General features: G+C 49.0%; 1 protein-coding gene across 2 annotated transcripts in view; it reads left to right on the top strand.

Annotated features, from left to right (window-relative positions):
- Positions 1–26363, top strand: part of EPS15 (epidermal growth factor receptor pathway substrate 15) — a 916228-nt gene that overhangs the window by 396139 nt on the left and 493726 nt on the right. For both annotated transcript variants that reach the window (XM_086952422.1, XM_086952423.1), the window contains exon 11: positions 22193–22349. In XM_086952422.1, coding sequence (XP_086808548.1) covers positions 22193–22349 — 157 coding nt within the window. The remainder of the gene's footprint in view (positions 1–22192; positions 22350–26363) is intronic.

Here is a 26363-nt window from a genome sequence, read left to right as displayed (position 1 = left end):
GAGGAGGAGGAGGGGGCCAAGGACGAGGAAGAGACAACGCTCCGGTCGCCCCCGCTACCAGCACCACCCCCCCGGCCAACCGGGGCAGCACCCCGGCGCGACCGGGATACAGAGCCAATGTCACGTGTCACCGATGCCAACGAGTCGGCCACTATGCAAACGACCCAAATTGCCCACAGTACCAGAGCCCAAGACCCCGCCAAGTGGCCGCTGCGGCCCTGGGGGAAGAACAGATCTCCGAGGAGCAGGAAGAATATGAGCAAGAGCATCAAGAATGGGAGCCAGCCGCCATGGCTTTAGCATGCTTAGGGGGGAAAGACATGGTCCCGCGGGTCCCCCTACCCGCTAACACCCGGAAGTACAGCCAATGGGTGAGCATCAATGGACGCCAGGCCGAAGCCCTCTGTGACACCGGGGCCAGTGTAACAGCCGTCCGCTGTCACCTGGTGACCCCAGAACAGTTCCTACCAAACATTCTCTGCCCTGTCCGTTCAGCCGATAACTCGGAAAGTCTTTGTCGGATGGCCTGCGTCCCTTTCGAATGGGGAGGGGTCTCCGGCATGTTGAAAGTGACGGTCCGAGATGATGCCCCTGTAGACTGCCTCCTGGGAAATGACCTTGAAAGCTCTCCGTGGCAGCCGTAGAACGAAGAGAACACCTGGGGATGTTAGGCATCCCGGACTGGGCGTGCGTCACCACCCGGTCCATGGCCGCCCGTGCCAATCCCCGACCAGAGGAACCTGAATGGCCGGCGCCTCCTCCCCCGGTCGCCCCAGTCGAAGACACCGACCGTGCCGTCCCCCCAGAACCAGCTCAACCTCCGGACCTCGCTGGCCTCGACCAGTGGCATCAAGAGGGGGGGCCCACACAGGAGCAGTTTCGCCAAGAGCAGAAGACCTGTCCCTCCCTCGAGGGACTCCGCCAACAAGCCCTCGCCCAGAGCGCAGGGGATACCTCCGGAACACATTGGATCTACTGGGACAATGATCTGCTATACAGTGAACAAAGGATCGCGGAGTTGGGGGCCAGCCGAGTGCTAGTGGTGCCCCTCTGTTTTAGAGACTTCTTGCTAAACCTGGCCCACGATGTCCCCCTGGCTGGACACCTGGGTCAGGATAAAACCTACAGCCGCCTAGTGACCCACTTCTTCTGGCCCAAAATGAGGAATGATGTACTCCAGCATTGCCGATCTTGCCCCACGTGCCAAGCCAGTGGAAAGAGCGGCCGCAAACTAAAAGCCCCCCTGCAACCATTTCCCGTGGTCACCACCCCGTTCGAGAGGGTCGGGATAGACATTGTGGGGCCCCTGGACCCCCGTACAAAACAAGGACATCGGTTCATCCTGGTACTGGTGGACCACGCCACCCGCTACCCCGAGGCTGTTCCCCTGCGAACTGTGACAGCCCCGGTAGTCGGCCGGGCCCTGATGGGGATCTTCTCCCGTGTGGGCTTCCCCCGAGAAGTCGTCAGCGACAGAGGCACAAACTTTATTTCCAAATATATGAAGTCCCTCTGGCAACAGTGTGGGGTCACCTACCGATTCACGACCCCCTATCACCCTCAAGGGAACGGACTCGTTGAGCGGTTCAACCGCACGCTCAAAGGGATGATTGGGGGGTTGGAAGAGCCCCTCCGTCGCCAGTGGGATGTGCTGCTGCCGTGCCTCCTCTTCGCATATCGAGAAGTCCCCCAGAAGTCCCTCGGCTTCAGCCCGTTTGAATTATTGTATGGACATCCCGTACGGGGGCCTCTCAGTCTAGTCAAGGAAGGCTGGGAAATGCCCCCTCTAAAGAACCCTCCAGATGTCTTCAAATACCTCCTAACCCTCCGCAACCAGACCCGACGGTTCAGAGAGCTGGCCAAAGCAAACTTGGAGGCCAGTCAAGAGGACATGAAAAAGTGGTATGACCAAAATGCCTCCTCCATCGAATTTGAACCTGGACAACAGGTATGGGTGATGTCCCCCACCGAACCCTGCGCCCTGCAAGACAAGTGGACGGGGCCCTTCAAAGTAGTCGAGCGCAAGGGTCCTGTCACCTATCTCATCGACATGGAATCTTCACGGAACCCCCTCCGAGTCCTCCACGCTAATAGGCTGAAACCCCACTTTGTGCGTTCAGAACTCAGCCTCCTGATGGCCACAGACAATGGAGCCGAAGAAGACTCCGAACCCCTCCCTGACCTCCTACGGACTCGGGAGAAAGATGGCTCCGTGGATGGGGTCCGACTCTCGGAGGCCCTCACCCTGGAACAACGCCAAGAATGTCGAGACCTTCTGTTGCAGTTCGCCGGCCTGTTTTCCCTCACCCCAGGTGTCACTTCCTGGTGTGTGCACGACGTGGACACAGGGGACAGCCCCCCTATCCGCCACCGGGCCTACCGCGTACCAGATCGGGTACGGGCCTGCATCCAGGAAGAAGTAACCAAAATGCTCACGCTCGGGGTCATTGAGCCCTCAGACAGCCCCTGGGCCAGCCCAGTAGTACTGGTCCCCAAAGCAGCCACTCCCGGCACCCCACCGGAACTCCGGTTCTGCGTCGACTACCGGGGCTTGAATGCGGTCACCAGAACGGACGCACACCCCATCCCCCGAGCAGACGAGCTAATTGACCGCATGGGAGCTGCCCGCTACCTCAGTATTTTCGACCTGACGGCGGGCTACTGGCAGATCGGCCTCACACCCCGGGCCCAAGAGCGATCTGCATTTTCCACTCCTGATGGCCATTATCATTTCAAGGTCATGCCCTTCGGCATGAAGAATGCTCCAGCAACATTTCAGCGGCTCGTCAATCGGGTCTTGGCCGGGCTCGAAGGATTCAGCGCCGCCTACCTAGACGACATCGCTGTGTACAGCCACCATTGGTCCGACCACCTCCACCACCTCCAAGCGGTGCTACAGGCCCTTCAGCGAGCTGGCCTCACGATCAAGGCCAGCAAATGCCAAATTGGTCAGGGGTCCGTAACCTACCTCGGACACCAGGTGGGAAGCGGCCTGGTGGCCCCTCTGCAGCTCAAGATTGCCGCCATCCAGTCCTGGCAGCCCCCCATCACCCAGACCGAGGTACGCGCCTTTCTGGGACTCACGGGCTATTACAGACGGTTCGTGAAAGACTATGGTACCATAGTGGGGCCCCTCACAGAACTCGCGTCCAAAAATCAACCCAAGAAGGTCAACTGGACCCCAGATTGTCAAACAGCCTTCGAACAACTGAAGGCCGCCATGTGCTCCGCCCCTGTGCTCCAGGCCCCCGACTACAGCCGGGAATTCGTCGTCCAGACGGATGCCTCCGACCACGGCATTGGGGCGGTCCTGTCTCAATTGAACACCGAAGGCCTTGATCAGCCAGTGGCCTTCATCAGCAGGCGACTCCTACCTCGAGAACAACGCTGGAGCACCATCGAGAGGGAGGCCTTCGCCGTGGTATGGGCCCTCAAAAAGCTCCGGCCCTACCTCTTTGGCACACACTTCCGGGTGCAGACCGACCGTCGACCCCTGCAGTGGCTGATGCAGATGCGGGGGGAGAACCCAAAACTACTACGTTGGTCCATCTCCCTACAAGGGATGGACTTCACTGTTGAACACCGGCCGGGGACAGATCACGCCAACGCGGATGGCCTGTCCCGCTTTTTCCGCCTCGACGAGGAGAGTCCCCAAGAGGATGGGTGACTCTCCCCGCCTTCAGCTGGGGGGGGACGCATGTTGGACAGGCCACGTGAAGGGCCGCTCCCCCTCTGCCCGACCAGGCCCGAGCCCGGTCCCTCAAGTGTCACACACCACCACTTCACGTTTTCCGTCCCCTCCGGGACCCTTGCCTCGGAACATATCGACCTCGTGGGCCCGATCCACTACTGGCCCGCGCGCCCAGCCTGGGCGCCATCTTGGACACTCCGCCACGAGGCCGCGTGGCCCCCGATCGACCCCAACCCTGGGCCTGGCCAGGCCTCAGACATCCCGGCACCACCATCCACCCAGGAGGTGAGCGGACTACTTGGCAGGTCAATGGGAGAAAGAGGCGTCAATGGCTCTCCCCCGCCAGGTGCCGCTCGGCCACAACCTCCCCGGGCGCTGGCTCCACCCCCCTGCTGGGTGTCTGGACTCCTTCATCCCGGACCCCCCGACCTACAAGTGCGAGGGTCCGGACATCAAAGGGCACCAGCCCTATAACTGGGGCAGCTCCAGAGCAGGAAGGCAGTTGTATCCTGGAGTCGAGAGACGCAGTGAAGAACTCATCCTTGACGGACTACTGGCGCTGCCGTAGCTCTGCCTTGCGAACTATCGTCCTGCCTGCTGGCGCTGCCGCAACCTTCGTAAACCTTCATCGTCGTCGGGACCTGCTGGCGTGGCCGCGGACCGTTTGTAACCACCACCTTCATCGGGACCTGCTGGCTCCGCCGCGGACCGTCGCTTCCTTCATCCATCTCGGGACCTGCTGGCTCCGCCGCGGCCCGATCATCTAGAACGCCGAGCTCGAGGATTGAGAGCTATTTTCCTCTATAGAGACCAGAATCGAGGGGACCCCTGAGTCCAGACCTCCTTGTATCATTGCACCGTACTTAAAGAATTGCTTATAAAGTATCGTTGAACCTTATCCTGGTGTGGTGTCCGTCTGTGGGGGGGAAGTTACTTGTCTGTACGATCGCTGGAGACGGCTCTCCCCGGAGACCTCTCCCCTTATCCTCGGCCGACCCTCCCGGTCCGTCTAACAGGTACCTTAATGGAACATTGGCCCCTCTTTCCTCTTCACATTCAGCGCACAGACTGAAACGAAACTAAAATACAGTTAACATTACTGCTTGGCCTGTCCTTGATGGGATTGTGTGGGATGCGGTTAGGTTTCAGATACATGGGCCCACTGAAGTGATTAATGTTCCAAATGTGCTTAGAGTAAACATGGGAGATGTGATTAAAGAAAATATACGTTCTGATGATTGGGATATTCAGGCCGTAGAAGCATTATTCTCTGATTTGAAATACTATGCAGCCTTCGATGCTGAGGATCTGTATTTAGATTCTATTAATTATGGTGATTTGTTTTGATTTCAACATTATGGTAATCATTTTTTGCATAAGACAAATTCAAGGAGGGTTGCTGTAAATTATACACAATGGGAACATTGCCCTGCTCCGTTAGGTGGCAGCTCCAATACGTTTCTGAAAAAATACACATATTTCACAGACTTTAATCAATCGAATCCTGAGTCATTTTATTTCAAAATGACACAAAAGTCCATGTCCAAAGTTAGACTTACCGATACAAAATTGCTGTATTCGAAGTCCTTTCTAGACAGGGTGGCTGTAGATGGCTACGAGTTTTGGAAAGGAACAATTGACCTTAAATCGGTTTGGGGTACCAAGGTTTGGCAGGTACAAGGCACTGAGGCTTTGCACCGTGCATGTCTCATCCCGAATCACATGTTGTTTTTAAATTCATCCATTTTCCAAACAACATGCTTTGGATTGGCTACTTCTAAAAAATTAAATACACCGACCATCCCAGATTTAGAGGAATATTCAGGTTGGGGTAATTTTACTGAATTGTCCATTCATGAGTTGCAAGCTCTATTGCACAATTCATCCTTTAACGTTTCCAGTTTGGATTCCAAGGGTTGGCTGATGTTGCATAGGAGTGCTGATTCTTGCCAACGTCGTTTTCTGGGTTTGGCTGAAGGGTTCACAGAAGTCAGACCTGATCCCCGTTTTGAAGAAGACTATCCTGTCACAACTTATTCTGTGGGGAAGCTGTTTCAGAATTGGTTGCAACATTCCACATTAGCTGCAGTTAAACTACATCTTTCTCAATTAAATGATAATGTGGATTTGAACGATTTTATAAAAGGCCCAGCTAAAGGTAGATCTAAACGGTGGCTTTATGCGATTTACAATGAAATTTGGAAAGTTTCTCAAATTGAGGCTGCTAGGCGCCTGAGAGCTATTGATCAAGCTAATTTAGAAAAAGTACTTGCAGTTGTTGATAACAGTATTAACACGCTTTCTTCCCGAATTTACACGTTGAACAATATTGTGTCTTCTGTTGTTGACATTGTACATGATGAAGTGTCCGTGTTATATCATGGTCAAAATCAATTGCGTTCTGTGATGCAGTTTGCTTGGACACTACAGACTCTGAAGTCTGGTCGAGTGCCTTGGAGTTATATGAACATCTCATCACTATTTGCCCCATTTAATTTGACTGAAAAACAGCGCATGCTTTCAATGAGAGATGCATCATTTTCTATGTTACACATTGAAAAATTAGAATCCTTGCCCTTTTCTGTGGCTGAGGTGACTGCTGCTACATGGCTTATCCATGGTATTATTACGTTACCTTTTGCTCTGTATAAATTTACAAACTGTATGAAATATATTGCTATAGGGCGATATGAACCATTAGGCAGGGCTTTCCTCCATGAGACATGGTCTTTACCATACACTTACAGATGCCTGAAGGAGGGGAATGAAGTGAATCTGAATGGTGAAGAATGTACACAGTCGCCTGACCGCTCACTAATATGCAGACATATCCAGTTGCATGGTTCTTGTAATCAGGACAAGCCTAATTTGGCCTGTGTTTTAAAGGGAACACCGGTTCCTGCAATAGTTCCCACCTTCACATTATTGTCCAACGGTAGTTATTTACTTTTGAATAACGAACTGTGTTGTGGGTTAATGGTCGGTATCGCATATGTGGTTACTGTATCAGAAAGGGTGGTGTGTTGCAAGAACGTGTTATATCCACCCACGCATGGGAATTCAGATGTTTCTATTTGGCCAAGAATACCAACCTTGAGAACGGAGTTCAATGGTTTGAGCCGTATAAGAGCCCTTTTGTCTCAAAAAGAAGTGGCCCTGAGCTCTGCCCGCGAAACTTATGTCCTTCACATAGCTAACACACGCACAGAGGTGCAGGCACTTTTAAATACTGATTTGCCGTTTCATTTCTCCGAGCTGGTTCATCAAATCTTCAATGCCTCCTCCACAACCGGCCTAGCACATTTTTTAAATTGGTTAGCAGTGGTCTCGTGACTACGTTTGAAAAAGTATTTGGTATTATCCCTGCGTTCTTTCATTCTATATTCGCAAGCCTGTTTGGCGGATTTCCTGTTTTGCTGGCTTTGGCTGCAGGCGTTCTGGTGATATTTTGCTTTCTAAAACATGGATGCCCATCCTGCGCAAGGAAACGCTCAGCCCCTACTGATGCAGTTTCGCAACCGGATGCTTGATTACTATGGCTCCTTGCCGCTTGCGACTTTAAGCACGGCTTTTGGATTATCGTTCCGATTTTCCTATTTCACATGTGTCCAGCCTGTGTTTCATTGCCTGAGCTGTGATTTCGACTGGGCCATTGATTTGTGTCTCTGCTTACCGGCTTCTCCTGACGTCGATTTTGATCAGCTAATGAGCCCCGTAGTTGCTCACGAGTTGGTATGTTCTGGCGAAAGGGTTATGGCCGTGGCAGCGATGCATGGACTAATGGGTCAGTGGGACATATCCGCAGCAGCGCATGACTTTCTGGCACATAGCATTCTCGAGAACCCACTGAGTTGTCCTCTGATGTTGCTAGAGGATTCAGTGCTGGAGGAGCACGTATGTTCTTTTCCATTGCTTAATTGGATGGCTGAACTGTTTTCGGATGATGACAGTGATTTCATGTTGGAAGCTGTCGCTACCTATTTTGCATCTTCATTCAACCCATGAGTGACTTTGAAGACTTACATTATTATGGCACGTGACTTTTTAGTAATTCTGAATGGTGCCTTTTTTAATACGAACATTCGACTTTCATTTGTTCCAGGCCTGTGGACTTGTAGTTGGCCTTCGGTTCGAATTTTTATATTTTGTGTAGCCACTATAGGCATTCATACATATTTTTTATTATTATTAAAAACATATATACATTTACATACATTTAGCTTGGCTCAATACTGTTGAACTCTGCTTTCATGTTTTGCCTCTCATATAGTATTGGCTTATATTTTCTTCCTTTTTTAACCGTCCTCGGATCATTGGGGGGGTGTCATATGGTTACTGCGTTTCTATATATTGTGTTAAGTTAGCATGAGTTTATTAAATGTTTAAACGACATATTTTCCTTCGGCTTCAGTTTGCACACGACACCTAATTGTTATTGTAGCTTTCAACCTAGACGAAAGATGTGATTTATTTGAGAATAATGTTATTGCTCTGATATCAGTCGTGCTTGGTACAACTGTCTGCACACTGAGAACTGCACCCTCTAAGAATAACCTAACACAAGGTTGCTGAAAGCCTGATCCTCGCACTACATTAGACATAACACAAATAATGTTGCTGCCAACATTGGGCTCTACGCGGTTTTAAGATAGAGTTACAGGGAGTGAATCAACACACTTGATGCTTCGCATGCAGAGAGCTGGTAGCTGTTGATGTGATCTACTCCTACTGAGAATTAGAGGTATGGGCCCGCCCTGCTAGAACCCAAATGAGACCTTCTTAGATATAATATAATATGCTAATTAGGGTGCGCGAAATATAGGTGATACAGAATTCTATAGATTTTTGCATCATAACATGCTATCACCTTTTGCTTATTATGGATTAGTGACTATGCTGCTGACTCTGATTTTTATAATATGTATGTTGGTATTATACAAGATACTGCGTTTGAGAACTTTGCATTGAAAAATAAACATTTCAAACTTGCACTTGTGTTCTTTGCCTCCCAGTTTCGGTTTGTAATGATTATATAATGAGAGTGTTCATGTGTTCCACGATACCTGAGGTACCCTAAGTTCATGTTCTGGATTGTCTAAGTCATTGGGAAGTAATTACTACCGATGAGACACTGTAGCTAGCTTGGTAAGGGGATTTCTGAAACAAAGGTGAGTTTTGGGTCACCCTAACTCACCCAGGTTCTAGATCTCTATGCACAGTTCTGTGGGAGAACGGAATCCCTGCGACACTCCAGTCGTGCTGCTTTACCTTTTTGTGTTCGGCCGCTCCATACAACGGCGGGTTTGCGAGAGGTCCACACCAAAATTCCCTGCACTTTTTAAAGTCTTCCACTACCACCAGGAGCTCATTCAGTGCATTCTTCAGGAGCCCTGCCGTGGATGACAGGTACGCTGACTGACTCACATTCTGGAGTAAAGTTCCAGTATGTGTATTGGGGAGTAATCCAGCTTTCCACTCGCAAATACATACCTTACCCCTGGTCTACCCCGCCACTCCAGCTGGAACAGCTCTCCTGGGGCTACCCATATAAGAAATCCCCTGGAGTACGCAGAGTAAGCTGTGTATAATAGTTGACACCTCCACCTAATCCACAGTCGCTGCCCCTCCTGTTCTGTCAAAAGTGTTTTCTGTAATTTGGCAATATGCACTGAGCTTTATGCCAGGTACGGGTTTACCCACTGAGAGTTAGCTGGTGTTGCCATCCCTCTGACGTTCCACGTGATGAAGTTGAATTCCAGGGTGTTGCAGTGTCTTAAACTCCATGATGGTTTGGGTGTGTGGTGCGAGCTACATTACCCCTCCCGTCCACCCCATGTCAGTACTCCCAACCCGTGTGTCTACTCTTGAGTGTTCCCAGGATCTCACAAAATCTCACAAAATCTCACAAAGTGCACATAATCCTAATGTCTTCTGCAAGCAATATAAAAACAATAATCAGTATAGACCCCAACAACAGCCCAACAACCATACCCTGCCCATGCTTAACCTAAGGGATACCATGAATATCAGAGGTGACCCCCTATATGAGAGGTGTGCTAAGGTAGGAAGACTGGACAGCTTGGAGGAAGTGGAGAGAAAATAAACCATTGCTGGTGAAGGTCCGATTGGACAGGCTAAAAGGAGGCAGGCAAAGAACTAAAACCTCTCTGAATCAACTTAATTTTCCATGGGGTGGGCACAGAAGATCTGCTCCTGACACTGATTCAGTCCTCCTGTACGCCCATCTTGTGCTCAGTCAGGGCTCACCAGTGACAGGTGGCAGGTGCCCCAGCATCGTTATTTTCCCTGGGGAACTCTGCTGCCATTTTGTCGCCTAGATCAACCAGGCGTTCATGGCAGTCCATATGTGCATGAGTGGGAAGCCAAAATAAATCTTCCTGTGCAGACTGTGGGAAGACCTTTGACGATCCGTAGGTCTCCTCATCCGAGCTGTGAAGAAGTCTTCAAGTGTTGTCCTTGCTGGCCTCCTATGGGAATGTGGGGTGGTTTCATGTAGCATCATGCAGATGATACCCAGTTGATCCTTTCTATGGAAGGTGAGAATGCGACCTCTGAGGAGGTATTTCATGAGTGCCTTCGGGATACAGCCTCCTGGTTACGAAAAAACTCATTGCAATTTAATACCGGCAAGACAGAGGTGATTTACTGTGCAGCATCTAAGATTCCACCCCCTTTCCTGACAATTTCTGGCCTCCGGAAACGCCAATGACAATACTGCCAGTGCAAACAGCTCGGAACCTGGGCTTTATATTTGACAGTAAACTTACGTTAGAAGCTCAGGTAATTAAGACGACGGCTTCTTGTTTTGCAATAATCCGGTCTCTTCGAAAAAAATTCCTTTACTCCCTTTTCAGGCTCGGGCTCAAGTTGCACGATGTACAATACTTAGCAGGCTTGATTACTGCAATGCCCTTCTGCTAAACTCTCCGGAATTTGTACTGGATAGACTGCAGAGAATACAGTCAGCAGCTGCCAAACTAGTACTGGGTCTTCCTAGAAGAGCCTTGGCATCTGCAGCCTTAGCAACACTCCATTGGCTTCCCTTGAGACAGAGAGTACAATTTAAATCTCTGTCTTGTTTTTAAAGCCCTTCATGAGATTGGTCCTCTATCCCTGCGTAAAATATTTGACTGGTACACCCCTTCTAGAAGTCTTCGCTCCTCCTCGGCAAGACTGGTAAGGATACCTAAATTTAGAAGTTGCCGCCACACTGTACACACACCCATTCCTTGAGCTGTTCAGCGCCAGGATGCCTGTCAGGCGATAGTGCGCTTTATAAGTTCCTTAAAATAAATAAATAAATAAATAAAATAAATCACTGCAGCCTTCAGCACCATGACCTTGTCTGTGTCCACCTGGTATTTTTTGGGCTTCGTGACCATCCAGTTTCGGAGTCCTCCTGCCTTTTACTTCTCTGCTGGTGGGGACCTCTGGATAGCTGTGACCACTCCTGTGAGGCACTTGTCTGTAAGGGGACCCCTTGGTCTCTGCCCAGTCTCAGGCGTCCTTCAGGTCCCTGAAGAAGATGGACTTGCCCTCATGACTGATCAGCAGGCGGGCCGGAAAGAGCACAGCATACTTCAGGCCCACGTCTCGCAGGCAGTCTCCTTTACACTCCCAGTAATGAAGCCCTGTGCCTCTGTACCACCAGGGTGTAATCCAGGAAAATACAAACTTTAGTGTCAACCCCTTACGTAATGGCCAGCCTATCTGGCGGCTCAAAGAGCGGTAGTGCAGGAGTTTGGCAACCACTGGTCACTGGGACCTGATGCCCTCGCTCCACTAGGGCGACCTCCCTTCGCAGCCCATCTTCCAAGTAAATAATAATGTCCTGCTGTTCACACTCTCCGGCACTCTCCGGCAGGCCCCTGTCAAACATCATAAGTTGATCCAGATTAGATCTCAATGCATTGATGTGACCTTCATTGACATTGTCCAAGAGGCAGGCCTGCGAATCTAGCAGCAAGTTTAGCAGGAGCTGTGGGCCAATCAAAGTTTTCAGTGAATGGCTGCTCTTAAAAAATGTGTATGTTTGTGCATGGCTATCGGACAAAGACCACATTCTAAGGCTTGCCACCTTTTTTTTATTTTTTTATTTTTTTACTTCCAACAGCATATGAATATATCTCTGTTGATGGGAGAAAACCAATGAAAGCTAATTTAAGACGTTGTCCCTTTAGTCTGGGCTCTTATTTCACCCAATTAGTCTGGGCTCCTTTTTCACCCAATTACAGGCAGCAACACAGACCTTGAACCATGCTCTTGCTCCCCTAGAGGACCACACTGGATTCTAGGACGCTAATATTGCTCACCTTTCCTTTCCTTTTACTCTGACAGTGGAAGTGCCTCTCTCCACTGCTACAAGCGGGTGTCAAATTTGTAAGGTAGAATTTTATTTTATGATTTATAGTGTTTCTCACATTTATTGTAGTTTCATCCCTACACCCCTTAGTCTACACTGGTAGGGGAGTCCTTCCAGTGTGCCAAAGTTGAGCTCAAGTTGTAAAGTGTAATCCCCCTCCCCCAACCCTGTTTCTAACTTGGAGCCCACACACACACATGCTATCTTGCAGATGGTGGTCTATTTACACGCTGTTACATTGCATCTGCCCAGGCAACACGCACAGCGGGTATGCTACAGGACTGCCCAAAAGCAAGCACTTCTGCCCCCAGATCTAGCGTAGTGCCAAGAACATTGATCCCCTTGGCACTCTCCTACCTGGCAGCAAAGCACTGAAACTAGCTCCACTTTGTGATCAGGAATATTTCTAACAATAAAAAATCAAGGTAAAGCATTAAGACCTGGCTTTTCCAGTCTGTAATGAGTGCTCACTTTACTATCCTGCTTCAGCGCCGGACGCCCATTGGTTTTGGTGGGATCTATAAATAGATTTTCATCCATGATGAAGCTGGGTGTATTGGTACCTTTTGCTCCATATAATTCTGAATTCCTGCTTGCTCAGGGGTTTACTCTTCGTGGAGCTTAATAAAAGCAGGGCGACATTGTCTCAGGCCCCAGTTCTGCAAAATCGGAATTATCCAAAACTTTCTTGCCTCTGTGTAAAATTTACAAAATAAAACCAGGTGCATAGATGATTGAGACAACAGGTTATCACATGGGCATAGATGTAACTCGCTTGCCCAGTCATTCATCTTGGGGAAGGAAACCAGTCTATGTATTGTCCCCAATCTGAATCTGAATAATAAGAACCTAATAAGAACCTATCAAAGCCAGCTGGCACAAAGACTAAGTAAGGCTGCAGGTTGAAAGTTGTGAGGACCATCTGGTGATTCAGAACGCTAAGCTTACTGATTCCTGCAGATAGTCTTTTTCATTCCAGGAAAGAGAAGACCTCTTTTCTAAGATTTTTCCTAAAAACCAGGCCGATAGTACTGGGGTGAGTGAAGTATTCCGGGTTGCCCGTGTCTTTTGTGAATTCTTGAATGAACTTAATCCACGTATCCTTTGCACACCCTTCAACCTCAGACTATCCAGTAGTACATCACTATTAAATTTAGTCTCATCCCCTGACCAAATCCTGTTCCAAAGAAGAGTTGGTTCAATTTTTATGAGATCTGATATGGGTGAAAGACCTAACTCTGCATGGCTGACATAGGTGGAGGTGCTAGAGGATGCTGACAAAATGTGTTTGATTAAAGAGTTTTCAACTAATTGAGTATGTATTAACACGACCCCAAACCCCGGCCCCAGCGGTACCGTTTGTAGGTCTCAAGAGAATTGGGGTGGTATGGCAAGGGGCTAGTTCTATAATGTAGAAGTCAGCCCTGGTAGGGAGATCATTTTGAAGAGCTCTCCCCTCCTGGCCATGTTTAGCGGAAGACTTTGCCACACATCTATGTCTCGCCTGACCCGTGCGAGAAGCAGGGCTGTAATTAGGCCCCTTGCCAGTTAAATTTTTATTGTTTATTAAGGTTATAAGTACAACATTTTCAGCGTTACATATTGATGCATCATTTAAAAGTGCATATGAACCAACATATTTGTCACACAGGCTACATCAATAATATTGCACCCCAATAAATACCATTGTATTGTTGATAGTTGGTTTTGAAATTGATTCCACCAGGTCCCTAGGTCTTTTGGTGTTTCTTAGGACGTTCTCTTGCCTTGGGTGTTAACTCCACTGCCTTGGTACAGTAATCCATTCCTTTAAGCCATTCAGCAATGGGGCCAGAGGAAGCCACATTCTACCTCCACTGGTGTGCTGTGTCAAATTTCACAATAATTAGGCCTATGCCTACCAACAAGCAAGCCCTGTGAGATCCGCCCCAGTCCTCTGTTATTCTCAGTAGTACAACTGTCTGGGCCCAAATGATTGGTACCCCAGTTACTAGAATATCATGAATATGGGCCAAGTTGTCTTGGATACAGTGCTATCGCATCTAGTATGTATATATGTACCTGTGGTTGTGTTACAGCGCATACAGTTAGGGCTTTAAAGGGAAGCCTGCAATGCGTATTTGGAAATATACAGGAGATGTTAAATGTAATACCAGGTAAAAATGCCACAGTCTAAAGTTGGTGTGCCTATCTTTGGCTATTACCCATCACAAAAATAAAAAAGAAATTGAAAGCAGAGATTGGCCCACCGGCACCAGCCCTAGCCCTGAAGTGTTTCACAAGTAAAATACCATAATTCACAGTGAAGTGTGCTCATGACTGAAGTGGGCTGACCCACTGACACATGTATACTGTGATGAGCATAAGCAAAATGCGAAGGACACCTAAACAGATCAATGGATATAAGGGTTGAATGAAAGCCCCTTTATGTGTGTTTTTATGGATGTATGTATTTTTATTATGATTTTGATGAGGCTGGTGAGACGGCTGGCGCTATCTCTGGGCGAAGCTTAAAAGGGTTGTCTAGTTTTAGGCTAACTTACCATCTCCTAAATAGCTGTTCTAATTTCGATACAGAAACGTCACATTTTTTAGAGGTCCTATCATATACGGAGCATGCTTTTTTTATCCTTGCAGCTTCTCCAATACAATTCTGTTTTTTCCAGGTACCAGTTATTAATCTCTTTGGGATGTGCCACCATCTGTACATTAGCTTGTCTTTATGTTATTTATTCTGGAATCTGAAAGAGACACGTTAGTGATAGATTCCTTACCTTAGAATTTTCCCAGGCGTCAGACTGGACCCGGAATTTTTGCGTAGCAGAACCCTTGCGCGTCGGTAGGCGTAGTCTGCGGCTCCGCATCAGTCGTCTGCGTCGTGGGCGCCGTGATGACGTCGTCGGAGTACTTAGACGCCGCCTCCGCGTACTGACATCAGTCCTTCTTTTTTCCGCGCCAGCAGAGCAGATCCGGAAAAAGTGGTACCTTAGTCACTTTTTGACTAAACTTTTTTGAGATCTTTTTGATCATTCTCAGAGTCTTCGACTCCGATCGGTGCCGATAGTAATGCCAGGTTTCCAGCCTTGTGGGGACTGCAACCGACTGATGTCGGTCACCGACCCTCACCGTCGGTGCCTCCACTGTCTCTGCGTCTATCACGACGACAAGGTCTGCTCCGACTGTCGGGCCTTAACCTCGAAAGCTAGGCGGGAGCGGTCCCGCAAGCGGCTCGAGCTCCGGCAGTCGGCCCCGTGCCGTGAGAGGTCCCGGTCCAATCGGAGGTCGAGGGACCGATCGCGGGGGCGGAGCCATCACAGCTCCGGGAGTCGACATCACTCCTCAGGTTCGAAGTAGTCGTCAGGTAAGCACAAGAAGTCGAAGAGACGTCATCGCTCTTCCGACTCCCCCCAACGTTTGCGCAATGCGGCCGGGGGTTCGGGTGACACCGCCCACGCGGCTCCTTTGGAGTCGCGGGTGTCTCGACCTGCCCCATACGCTATGGTCCCTGGGCAGCAAGCAATGCCGGAGGAGATCGAGAGCTTCCTCATGGCTATGAGGTCCCTCAATTCTCCGGCGGGTTCCGCGGCGCCTTCGGGCCCAGCGGACCCGTCTGGGGGTCCTAGCGGGTCGGTTGCTTCGGCCCGACGCTGGCGGGTGCTTTGGCCCGATGCCGCCGGTGCCTTCGGGTCCGGCGCCGCAGTGCCCTTTGGATCCGCATCCAGATCGTCGCCGGTCGACCTGACGACCTCACCGGCTCCACAGGTGTCACCTCCGGCGCCGTCCCCAATACCTCCCTCGACCCGGTTCCGGCGCCGGAGCAGCGCCGCTGGGCGCCGCTCTCGACGCCGCTTGGCGAGTTTTACTTCAATGAACCGGCCCCATCATTTGTCAACACTGAGTACCAGGAGATGGGTGATGAGGAGGAGTATTGGGAGGGTTCTAAGGACCCTTTGACACGTGAGTGTCAGTCCCAGGAGGACTGGACAGGTGGACTTGGGGATGCCAGTGGTCTGGACACCTCACCAGACACTGGTTTTGTCTCGCCTCCAAGAGTGGCTACGGAGGAGGGGGCAACCTTCAGTGTGGTGTTGACGCGGGCAGCCAAGGCCTTGGGCCTTGAGCTCCCCGTCGCGGCCGTGAGGACTAATCTCCTCACTGAGGTCCTTCAACCGCAGTCAAGCTCAACCGAGCCTCTGCTGCCGTTTAATGAGGCCTTGACTGACGTTCTTTTGGGCACTTGGTCCAGGCCCGCTACAGGTCAGCCTGTAGATGGGAACGTGGCCAGACGCCACCGCCCGGCTCCGGGCGACCCTGGTTTTCTGTCCATCCACCCCACACCTGAGAGCCTGGTCTTCCCAGGCCTCTAATTCCCAGACCGCATTCCCGTCGGCTTTGCCTGATCGGGAATCCAAGAGGTATGCCTCTTGGGCCGTTACACCCACTCCCTGTGGGACACGGTTGCGGACGTGCTGCCACAACGCCCGGCAGAGGTCAAGGCTAAACTCGCCCAAGCCCTTGCGGAGGGTCGAGATGCGGCGGGTTTCTCCATCTTGTGTGGGCTGGATACCACCGACTCACTGGGCACAGCGATGGCAACGACGGTGGCGATTCGTCGCCATGCCTGGTTGAGGTCCACCAACTTTTCATCGGATGTCCAGAATACGCTGATGGACATGCCCTTTGATGGCCATCGCCTCTTTGGCGACAAGGCAGACCATGCGCTTGAGCGCTTTAAGGACTCCAGGGCTACGGCCAAATCCTTGGGCCTCTCGGGCCCGCGCCAGCAAACGATTGCCTATCGCTCCTTTCGTGGCCAAGGAAGGGGCGCCCCCACACGTGCTGCCAGCCACGCACCGCAGACTAACATACAACGCGGGGGCGACCGTGGAAATCGCCGGGGAGGCGGTCGGGGACAACGGCGAGGCCAGTCCACACCTTCCCCGCAGCATCCCCCTCAAAACCCTCCTAGTCCGTGCTTTCAGGCCCATGTGACGCCAGTGGGGGGCAGGGTTCGCCATCACCACTCCCACTGGCGCACTGTCACATCGGACAGGTGTGTGCTGCAAATCGTCTGAAGAGGCTACTCCCTCCCCTTCGAGACGACCCCTCAAGCCATGCCACCGCAATACCACCGCGTATCGGGGGATCATATGCAGCTACTGCAGGAGGAAGTTACGGCCTTCTTGACCAAGGGGGCCATCGAGCGCATTCCTGGGCCAGAAGTAGGGTGTGGTTGCTACTCCCACTATTTTCTGGTACCCAAGAAGGGCAAAGGGGGCTTACGCCCTATCTTGGATCTACGGAACATCAACGGCTTCCTCCTGAAGGAGAAGTTCAAAATGCTGACACTGGCTCAGGTCTTACCTGCCCTGGACCCAGGAGACTGGATGGTAGCTTTGGACATGCAGGACGCTTATTTCCACATCCCTGTCCTGCCGGCCCACCGGCGCTACCTGCGGTTCACGGTAGGCCACAAGCACTTTCAGTTTACCGTGCTCCCCTTCGGCCTTACCAGCACCCCACGGGTGTTCACGAAAGTGATGGCAGTGGTCGCAGCTCATCTGCGCAGGATAGGGGTTTCAGTCTTCCCCTACCTCGACGACTGGTTGTTGAAGGCGGGCTCGCCCAAGACAGTAGTCGGGCACCTCCAGACGACGGCGGATCTCCTGCACCTGCTGGTGTTCTCCATCAACGTGCCAAAGTCACACCTGTGTCCCTCTCAAAAGCTACTCCTCATCAGAGCGGTTCTCGACTCTGCGCAGTTTCGGGTTTATCCCCCCGAGCAGCGGGTTCGGGATATTCAGGCTCTGAATCCTATCTTTCAGCCTTTATCCCGAGTCTCGGTCAGGTTGACGCTGCGGCTTCTGGGGCTGATGGCTTCCTGGATCCTTCTGGTGCATCACACCCGTTGGCGGATGCGGGCTCTGCAGTGGGACCTGAAGTTTCAGTGGGCCCAGCATCAGGGCAACCTGTCAGACCATGTCCTGATCTCGGAGGGCACTGCGAGAAAGCAGCAGTGGTGGCTCACGGACCGCGATTGGGTCAACGGCAGATCCCTCTCCCTTCCCCAACCGGAGCACGTAGTTGTGACGGACTTGTCCCTCCAGGGCTGGGGAGGCCACATGGGAGAGGCGGATATCAGAGGACTCTGGTCTCCGGCGGAGTCCCGGCTCCATATCAACCTTTTGGAGCTGCGGGTGATTCGTCTTGCACTGAAGGCATTCCTGTGTAGTGCAGGTGTTCACGGACAACACCACCGCCATGTGGTACTGCAACAAACAGGGCGGGTGGGGTCGTGGACCCTATGCCAGGAGGCTCTGTGCCTCTGGCAATGGCTGGAACATCAGGGCATGACCCTGGTGGTTCAACACCTGGCAGGTTCTCTAAATGCCAGGGCGGACGACCTCAGCCGTCGGTGCATGATGGATCACGAATGGCGTCTGAACTCGGACGTGGCACAAGGCCTCTTTCTGCAGTGGGGAGAGCCTTTGTTAGATCTATTCGCCACAGAAGAGAACGCGCAATGTCATCAGTTCTGCGCGTTCGAATTTCCAAGGCGGCACTCGCGCGGAGACGCTTTACGTCGTGAGTGGAGTTGCGGTCTGTTGTACGCCCTTCCGCCTATACCACTTCTGCCCAGAGTGTTGAAGAAGATCCAACTCGACCTGGCCCAAGTCATCCTTGTGGCACCGGACTGGGCACGAAGGTACTGGTATCCCGAACTACTCAGTATGTCAGTCGATCCTCCGGTTCGTCTGCCTCTTCAGGAGGACCTTCTGTCGCAGCAGCAGGGGACGGTCCTCCACCCGAACCTGTCCAGTCTCCACCTCCATGCTTGGAGATTGAGCGGCGACAGTTGAGGCCATTTGACTTGCCTCCTGAAGTCTGTAATATCATTCTGGCAGCCAGGCGTCCCTCCACTAAGTCGGTATACGCCTGCAGGTGGAACAGATTTGTGGCATAGTGCACAGCAAAGGCTGTGGAACCTCTCTGCCCCTCTTTCTGAGGTTCTTCTCTTCCTTCTTTCTCTATCCAGCAGGGCTCTGCTCTGGGCACGACCAAGGGCTACCTTTCTGCCCTTTCAGCCTTTCTAAGGCTACCTGATCAATCATCTTTGTTCAAGTCCCCTATTGTAAATCGTTTTCTGAAGGGCATCTCACACACGTTTCCACCTGTTCCCCTTGTGATGCCTCAGTGGGACTTGGACCTGGTACTTACTTTTCTGATGTGTGCTCCCTTTCGAGCCACTTCACAACTGTCCTATCCGCCTTCTTACTCTGAAGACTGCTTTCCTGGTTGCCATAACCTCTGCCAGGAGGGTGAGTGAGCTCCAGGCTCTATCCTCTAAACCTCCTTTCCTTTCTGTCCATCCAGACAAGGTTGTGTTACGGACAAAACCCTCTTTCCTGCCCAAGGTAGTCACAGCCTTCCACATCTGGCAGTCCATCACCTTGCCCACCTTCTTCCCGCCTCCGCATCCCTCCACCGTCTGGACCCAAAAGGTGCGCTCTCATACTATCTGGATCGCACACGCCAGTTCCGGGTGGATGACCAACTCTTTGTTGGTTACGTGGGCGCTAAGAAAGGACGGGCGGTGCACAAACGGACCATCTCTCGGTGGATCGTGTTGTGCATCCAAGCGTTCTACTCTATGGCTAAGAAAGGAACCTCCTGTTGGGCTAAGGGCCCATTCCACTCGGGCCATGGCCGACTACTACTGCCCTGGGCAGAGGAGTCCCCTTGCAGGACATTTGTCAGGCAGCTACGTGGGCCTCGCTGCACACGTTCGCAAGACACTACTGCCTGGACAGCCAAGTCCGGAGGGATGGCTTCTTTGGCCGTTCCGTCCTCCATGACTTTCTGGTATGATTATTGGTTCGCAGACCCACCAGCGGGGTTGGTATTGCTGAGGTATCTATTCTAAGGTAAGGAATCTATCACGAACGTCTCTTTCAGATGCACAAGTTACTACTTGTTTAAAGATATATCTGTAAGAGACATTAGTTAGTGATAGATTCCTTACTGACCCACCCATCCTCCCCGTTCTGCGAACCGATATCTAGAGTTAGTCATCCCCTTTCAGGGCCCTAGTTTCAATGGCACCAGTGTTGGTTTTTGACATGGCTCTGCGTTTTTGGCGCGGCAAAGCGGTGTCTAAGAACTGATGTCAGCACGCGGAGACGGCGTCTAAGTACTCCGAAGACGTCATCACGGTGCCCACGACGCCGACGACGGACGCGGAGCTGCAGACGACGCCTACCGACGCGCTAGGGTACTGCTACGCAAACATTTCCGGATCCAGTCTGATGCCTGGGGATATTCTAAGGTAAGGAATCTATCACTAACTAATGTCTCTTACAGATATATCGTTACACAAGTAGTAACTTGTGTGACACCTCAGTCCCAATATTACCTATAACCCATAGACTTGCTTCAGTTGGAGATGTGCAGTAATTTATATATTGAAGGGATTAAACGTTTGTTGGAGAAGACAGCCCCTGGAGTGGGTCTTAAGCTCACATTGCTAAACAAGTAGAACCAAAAATGGTTTATGCTGGGGATGTCAATGAGTGTGCTTTGGAGCAGTCTCCGCCTTAGGCGACTTGTGGAAACATTTCAGCACATCAGAAAGATCATTGCCTTCTAGTAGATGATGCTAAAATAAATCCACCCTCCCATCTCTTTCGCGAGCAAGGAGTATCTCAGAAGCATGTGCACAGCTGCCCTTGTCCTTCTTAGGTAACCTGGCGTTGTGCAGATTATTTTTCTACACCTGTCTTGACAGTAAACACTTGCTCATCCTCTGGGAGCATCCTAGAGGATGAGGAATCGGCTGTCAAGACAGGTGCAGTAAAGTATTCAGCCCAACACCAGGTTATCTAAAAAGGACAAGGGCTGATTGTCTTAATGGTGAAAGTGGTTGTCGTCCACATTTAGCAATGAGTTAAATCCAACCTCTTCTAGATACCTTCCAGTCAGGTTTGTGCTGAACGTTGTGAGTCTGTTAAACACCTTGGACACCTTCAGTTAAATCCTTTTGAACTAGATGAGGGAGAAGGGTTGAGATCCTTTGTCTGCAGCTAAATCCAACAAGCCCAACCAGTGCTCTTCCCATTAGCGCGGCCCCACTCTGCACGGGTTTACCAGTGCTGACACTTTTCTTCAGTCTGTATATGCTCCACGAATGAAATTAGTGATCATCTTCCATCTGACCTTTTCATTCACTATCATCTACCTGGTATCTGGAGTAGTGGCCGGTTTACCACTGACCCAAGCCAAACAGAGCACCTTTGGCAAATCATCTACTTAGAATCTCTCACCCATCCCTGACTTCTACATCCCCTCTTGACCTTGTGTCTAAGATGAGTCCGCTGGGGTTTGCTCTGGTGCATCTTCCTCCATGTCTTAGCGGCCAACTAAGGATCCTGTAATTTCCGCTCACAGTGAATTTACAGTTGCTCTTTACCCTGGGTTGCAACTGAAGCTGCAGAAAATGCAAGCAACTGTATGCAGAATGCCCCTAGTGATTTTACAAGTTATACATGCACTTAAAGGTATATTGGGAACCATGCTAAGTAATAATAGCGTATTTCAGAATAAAAATGTGACTTTACTTTTAACGTCTGGATTCAAAATTTACTTTTGGAATAAGTATCGTGAGTCATAGGTTTTTGGTACAGCTGAAGTTTACACAAGTTAGCAAGTTAAAAGAATGTGACTGTGTTAAAGTTTAGTAGCTAGAAATTGGTAAGCCAAATTTGAAGATGCAGCAATACCTTGATGATTATTTGTGCCCTATTGTTCCTAAAGAAGATTGAACTGAAAATGCATTTCTGAAATTTGAAACTCAAGTTGAACCTTCCTTTTGCAACTTTATATTCTGGCAAACGTTTTACATTGTATTTGTGCAGTTTTGAGACTTGCGACTACACACGATTAATGTCTCGTCCACCTGTGGAGTGTTCTTACTTTTGATGGAGAGAATCCCCATACTCCTACCTTACTAGTTGTTTGGTATGCAAAGTGATCATTCAGGTCCGCTCTTCTTTTGCAGCACACACTTAGCAGACTACTGAAAGGCAATATTTTTTTTTAATGTGCTATTCTGTTTTATTCAGGACTCTCTGTGATACTAAGGACTGTGGGAAGCTTTCCAAAGAACAGTTTGCTTTGGCCTTCCATTTCATTAATTTGAAATTGACAAAGGGCATTGATCCACCTCAAGTTCTCACCGCAGAAATGATCCCACCCTCAGACCGGGCCAGTTTACAGAAGGTAAGAGTGTTTTTTGTTGGAAAACATGCGCTGATTAAAACGTCTAGAGGCAATAACGTGGGATCTACATTAGGCCACGTGGTGGCAGACACCAATGATATGAAACAAAATTGTCCTAATGTACTTCGGAGCACATGTTCTCTTTTTATGTGCATTTCAAAGCCACTAATATAAAAAACGATTCTAACCCGGTTACGTGATAAGTCATGTGACAACCATAGTAGTGTAAGAGTCTGTGACATACGGAGGATGCCAGGAGGGGGTAAGCAAGGAAAATTGGCCTCCTACCTTGGGTAGGTAAAGAAATGCAGCCATAATGAAGTTGCAGGTGGTGCCTCAAACCCCGTTGAGATTTGCCATCTTCCACCTTCATTAATTCCCTATGCCATTTGCTGTTTCTGAATCTTCAGGTTCTCCCACAATCCTCTGCTGGGTTACACCTGGATGTTAGCACACCCTATGTACAGAAAGTACTATATGAATGTACAGGCAACCACTGAACAGTCTTATCGGATTTCTTTTTATTATATTGAAAGAGGAATGCCAGTTGATGCCACAGGATGCCTGCTGCAATAGAAGGTCCTACAATGAAGAGGGCGGGGCATGGAGGAATTTTGATGGAAATCTTAAGCATCAAAGCTGAAGAAAACCTTTATTCAGTCATTGTAATTTCTACTTCCAGAAGTCCTAGAAGCCAATTTTAGACCAGAAATGAATGAATGGATGTTGTTCGATCAAGAGCTTGTCCCCATGGTGAAAACAGGCATTGTGTTCTGAGTGGATGCTTGCACAGATTCCTCTTGTAACAGTTTGGTTAGCGACCGGAATGTTTACATAATTAATTAGGGGCACAATCCTGCTCTATTTCATAAAATAATTATTCAGGGTATTTTGAAGTGTCCCTACACTTAAGACAGCGAAGTGCTGTACCTGGTATGTGTGACCAGAGGAATCTGGAGAAATTAGTCACGTCATTATCCCCCTTGTTATGCTGAACCTTTGGAGGCCTGGCAACCTTGGCAATGACGGGAACCTGAATCCTGAGCATGGGTGCCACCGTAGGAAAGGGTGCATAGTGTAAGGATAAATCTTGCCCACACCCACATATGCAACCTCCCCACCAGCTAAGAAAGATAGGACCTGGAGTAATCTGCCAAAGTCTTAAAGGCATCTACTATGTCACTGATCCCAGAGAGGAATACATGGTTTGGATTGCGAAGGACGGCATACCTTAAATTAACGTCCCTGTATTCATTTATTTGAAGAACACTTTATAATTACTCCATTAGTATGTAGATGTGTTTCACATTCATTCTTTTCGTAATACAGACTAGCTATCTCTATGCATATATTATCAAAATAATTAATTATTCCTATAGCAATTCACAATAAGATACTAAGTATTCTTTTTTTAATGATTTGGTGAGTAGCCACATTAACATAAGTGACCTTCCATGAGTTTTACAGGACCACATTACACCGTTCCCTGTTGACTTATTTATTATTTTCTTAGCACACAAACTCAAATCCTTTTTGGTCTCATGTTTGAAGTGCTGCCTCCAAGTCATCACATTAGCACTTTACAAACCGGATCAAGAAACAAAACTGATTTTAACAAGGATTGGCAAAACCAATAGGCCTAACCTATGCGAGAGCCAATGTCGTGTACGGTCCTAAGCAATATAAAAAATGCAATAGTAAACTAAATAGTACCTGAATCACAGTGCAAGCAGCGGACGGATACTAAGATTAAGCAATCGGTGTTTGGTACATGCTTCACACAAAGCAAAGCAAAGGAAGTGATGCCTACTAAGAGACCGTGACCGCACCTTTAAAGTGGGCGACCAACAGAGGAATCACCTCGGCCTGTGAGTTCCATGATTGAGCCGGACAAACCAGGCGAGATGCGGAGGTCGGTACCATCTGAAAACAATGCTGGCATTTCTGTGGGAGGGCAGGTTAACAGACCTGGCTTAATGCGGTCGAGACTGTATTAGGGCATTTATTACACGTTGTGTAGTCCCATGGAGATGACGTACTATTATTAAAGTACTTTTTACGATCGAGAAGAAGCAGACACCGGTCCTTCTGTCCACTTTAATGTCCACAGACACCTTAGAATCGACGTACGCACAAACTTAAGTACTGAGGTGGCAGGTAGTGGCCAGGCATAGGCACTTCAATTAGTATCAGTGGTTATCAGTAGATGCTTCGTTTTTGCAATGTATGTGACTGATTTTTCCTTTACAATAATCAATGAAAGGCCTTCATGTTACACTTTTTTTTAACGCATTATTTCTTCTTTCTTGCCTACTCTGCTTCTACTCGTTAACAACCTATTGATTGGTCTGTGAGTTATTGTTTTGCCTACTCTGTTCTGCTGCCAAGACTTATGCTTTTCTTTCACTTGGGTTCCTTTTGTACCGAAAGACCAAATGAAACTAGCAAATTTGATATCCCTGGCTAATTATATATTTGATGGCCTCTCATAAAGTAATTAGTGCATTACTTTGGTTGACTGGTATCTAGCCTTCACATTTTAATGCAATTTTAATACCCTGGATTTCTGCAGAACCTGGCCTTGAATTAAATCAATAATATTTTATAATAATTTGTCTCTTTCTATTTTATGATTAATTAGTACTGAACCTGATTTTCTATGATGTTTTGTGTATAAAATGTGAACCTAACTATAACATCCCTGTAACCTTTGTTTTTAGTGAATGTCTAAGGTTTTTCTAATTCTTTTTACTAACTAGTGTTGCAGGGATTCTGCACATACACAGAACTATGCGCAGGAAAACAGGACTTCGGTGTATAGGGGCTAAACCTTCCTATCGCCTCAGAACCCACAATCCCAAAACAGACTATCTATAGTGTCTCATTCGTTCTCCCACATAATCGCGAAGCTACAAATGATTAGACAACCCAGAACACAAAACTCCCGACTCAGGAATCGCAGAATAAGATATACCTTTTCGTTCTCTCACTAGTCCACAATAAGAATAGTCAGTCACTGTTATAGTTCAAAATGTTTATTTTAACTATAGTGCTCTAGAATGCAGTATACGAGCCAATACCAGCAGCAAAACGCATAAACTTAAAACAGTCAGCATTGTAGCAAGTCCATAGATTAGAAAAGGGGATATCAGGGTAAACAGACAGTGGATAAAGGACTGTAAGGCGTAACTACCGCCCCTTGGATGGAAGTTTTATTATATAAAAGAAGATCTCTGCGCTTTGTCAGCAGGCCCAATACCTTATTGCCTAGATAATAGCATTACATCATAGGAACTACATAGCTATTCTCCCTGGAAAGGTCCCTCTTCAAGTGTGTGTTAAACGCGCATGCATTCCCATAATATCAAAACACCCGTTTCCAGCTGTTGCAGCTGTGTAGCATGTTTTATCTTAGTGCTAGGGATTGTCAAGAACAGAATAACAAGGGGCATTGTTTATCTACTATGTACTCCGTGTTCAGACTAAACTCCAAGAACAAGCAGAGAACGCAGAAAGCTGACAGTTTTCATATGAAAGGCACAGACCAAGTCTTGCAAAATAAAGTCATGGAGTAACATGTGCAAAAGCAGCATCATGGCAGCAGAGCTCATGCTAACTTAGCAATGTCGACAATGACCCGAACGGCCATATGACACCACTAATTCGCAATTGATGCTCGGTAAAGTCATTACCTTGTTATGCCTGTGTGGTAAAGACTGTTGCCCCTCACTATACTAATGATGATTTATACATAGACTTCCATAATGCCAGTGGAGTTGACACTTAACATGAGACAGAACTTGACTTGCCACCAATGGAAGCGAGAGCCTCATTTGCAGAGGTGGTCCAGAGGGCAGCTGAGGAACTAGATTTGCATTTTCTCTCTATAGACCAAAACAAATGTTATAACAGGCCAGCTACTTCCAAGCCCTTTATCCTTTTAATGATGCCCTCAGTGTTACTTTGATGGCCATTTGGTCCAACCCTTATTTCCCGTGTGGATAGGTAGGAAGC

This window comes from Lissotriton vulgaris, chromosome 1_1 (assembly GCF_964263255.1).
Source record: "Lissotriton vulgaris chromosome 1_1, aLisVul1.2, whole genome shotgun sequence".
NCBI classification, from domain to species: Eukaryota; Metazoa; Chordata; class Amphibia; order Caudata; family Salamandridae; genus Lissotriton; species Lissotriton vulgaris.
This window is presented reverse-complemented; position numbering and strand designations above follow the sequence as displayed.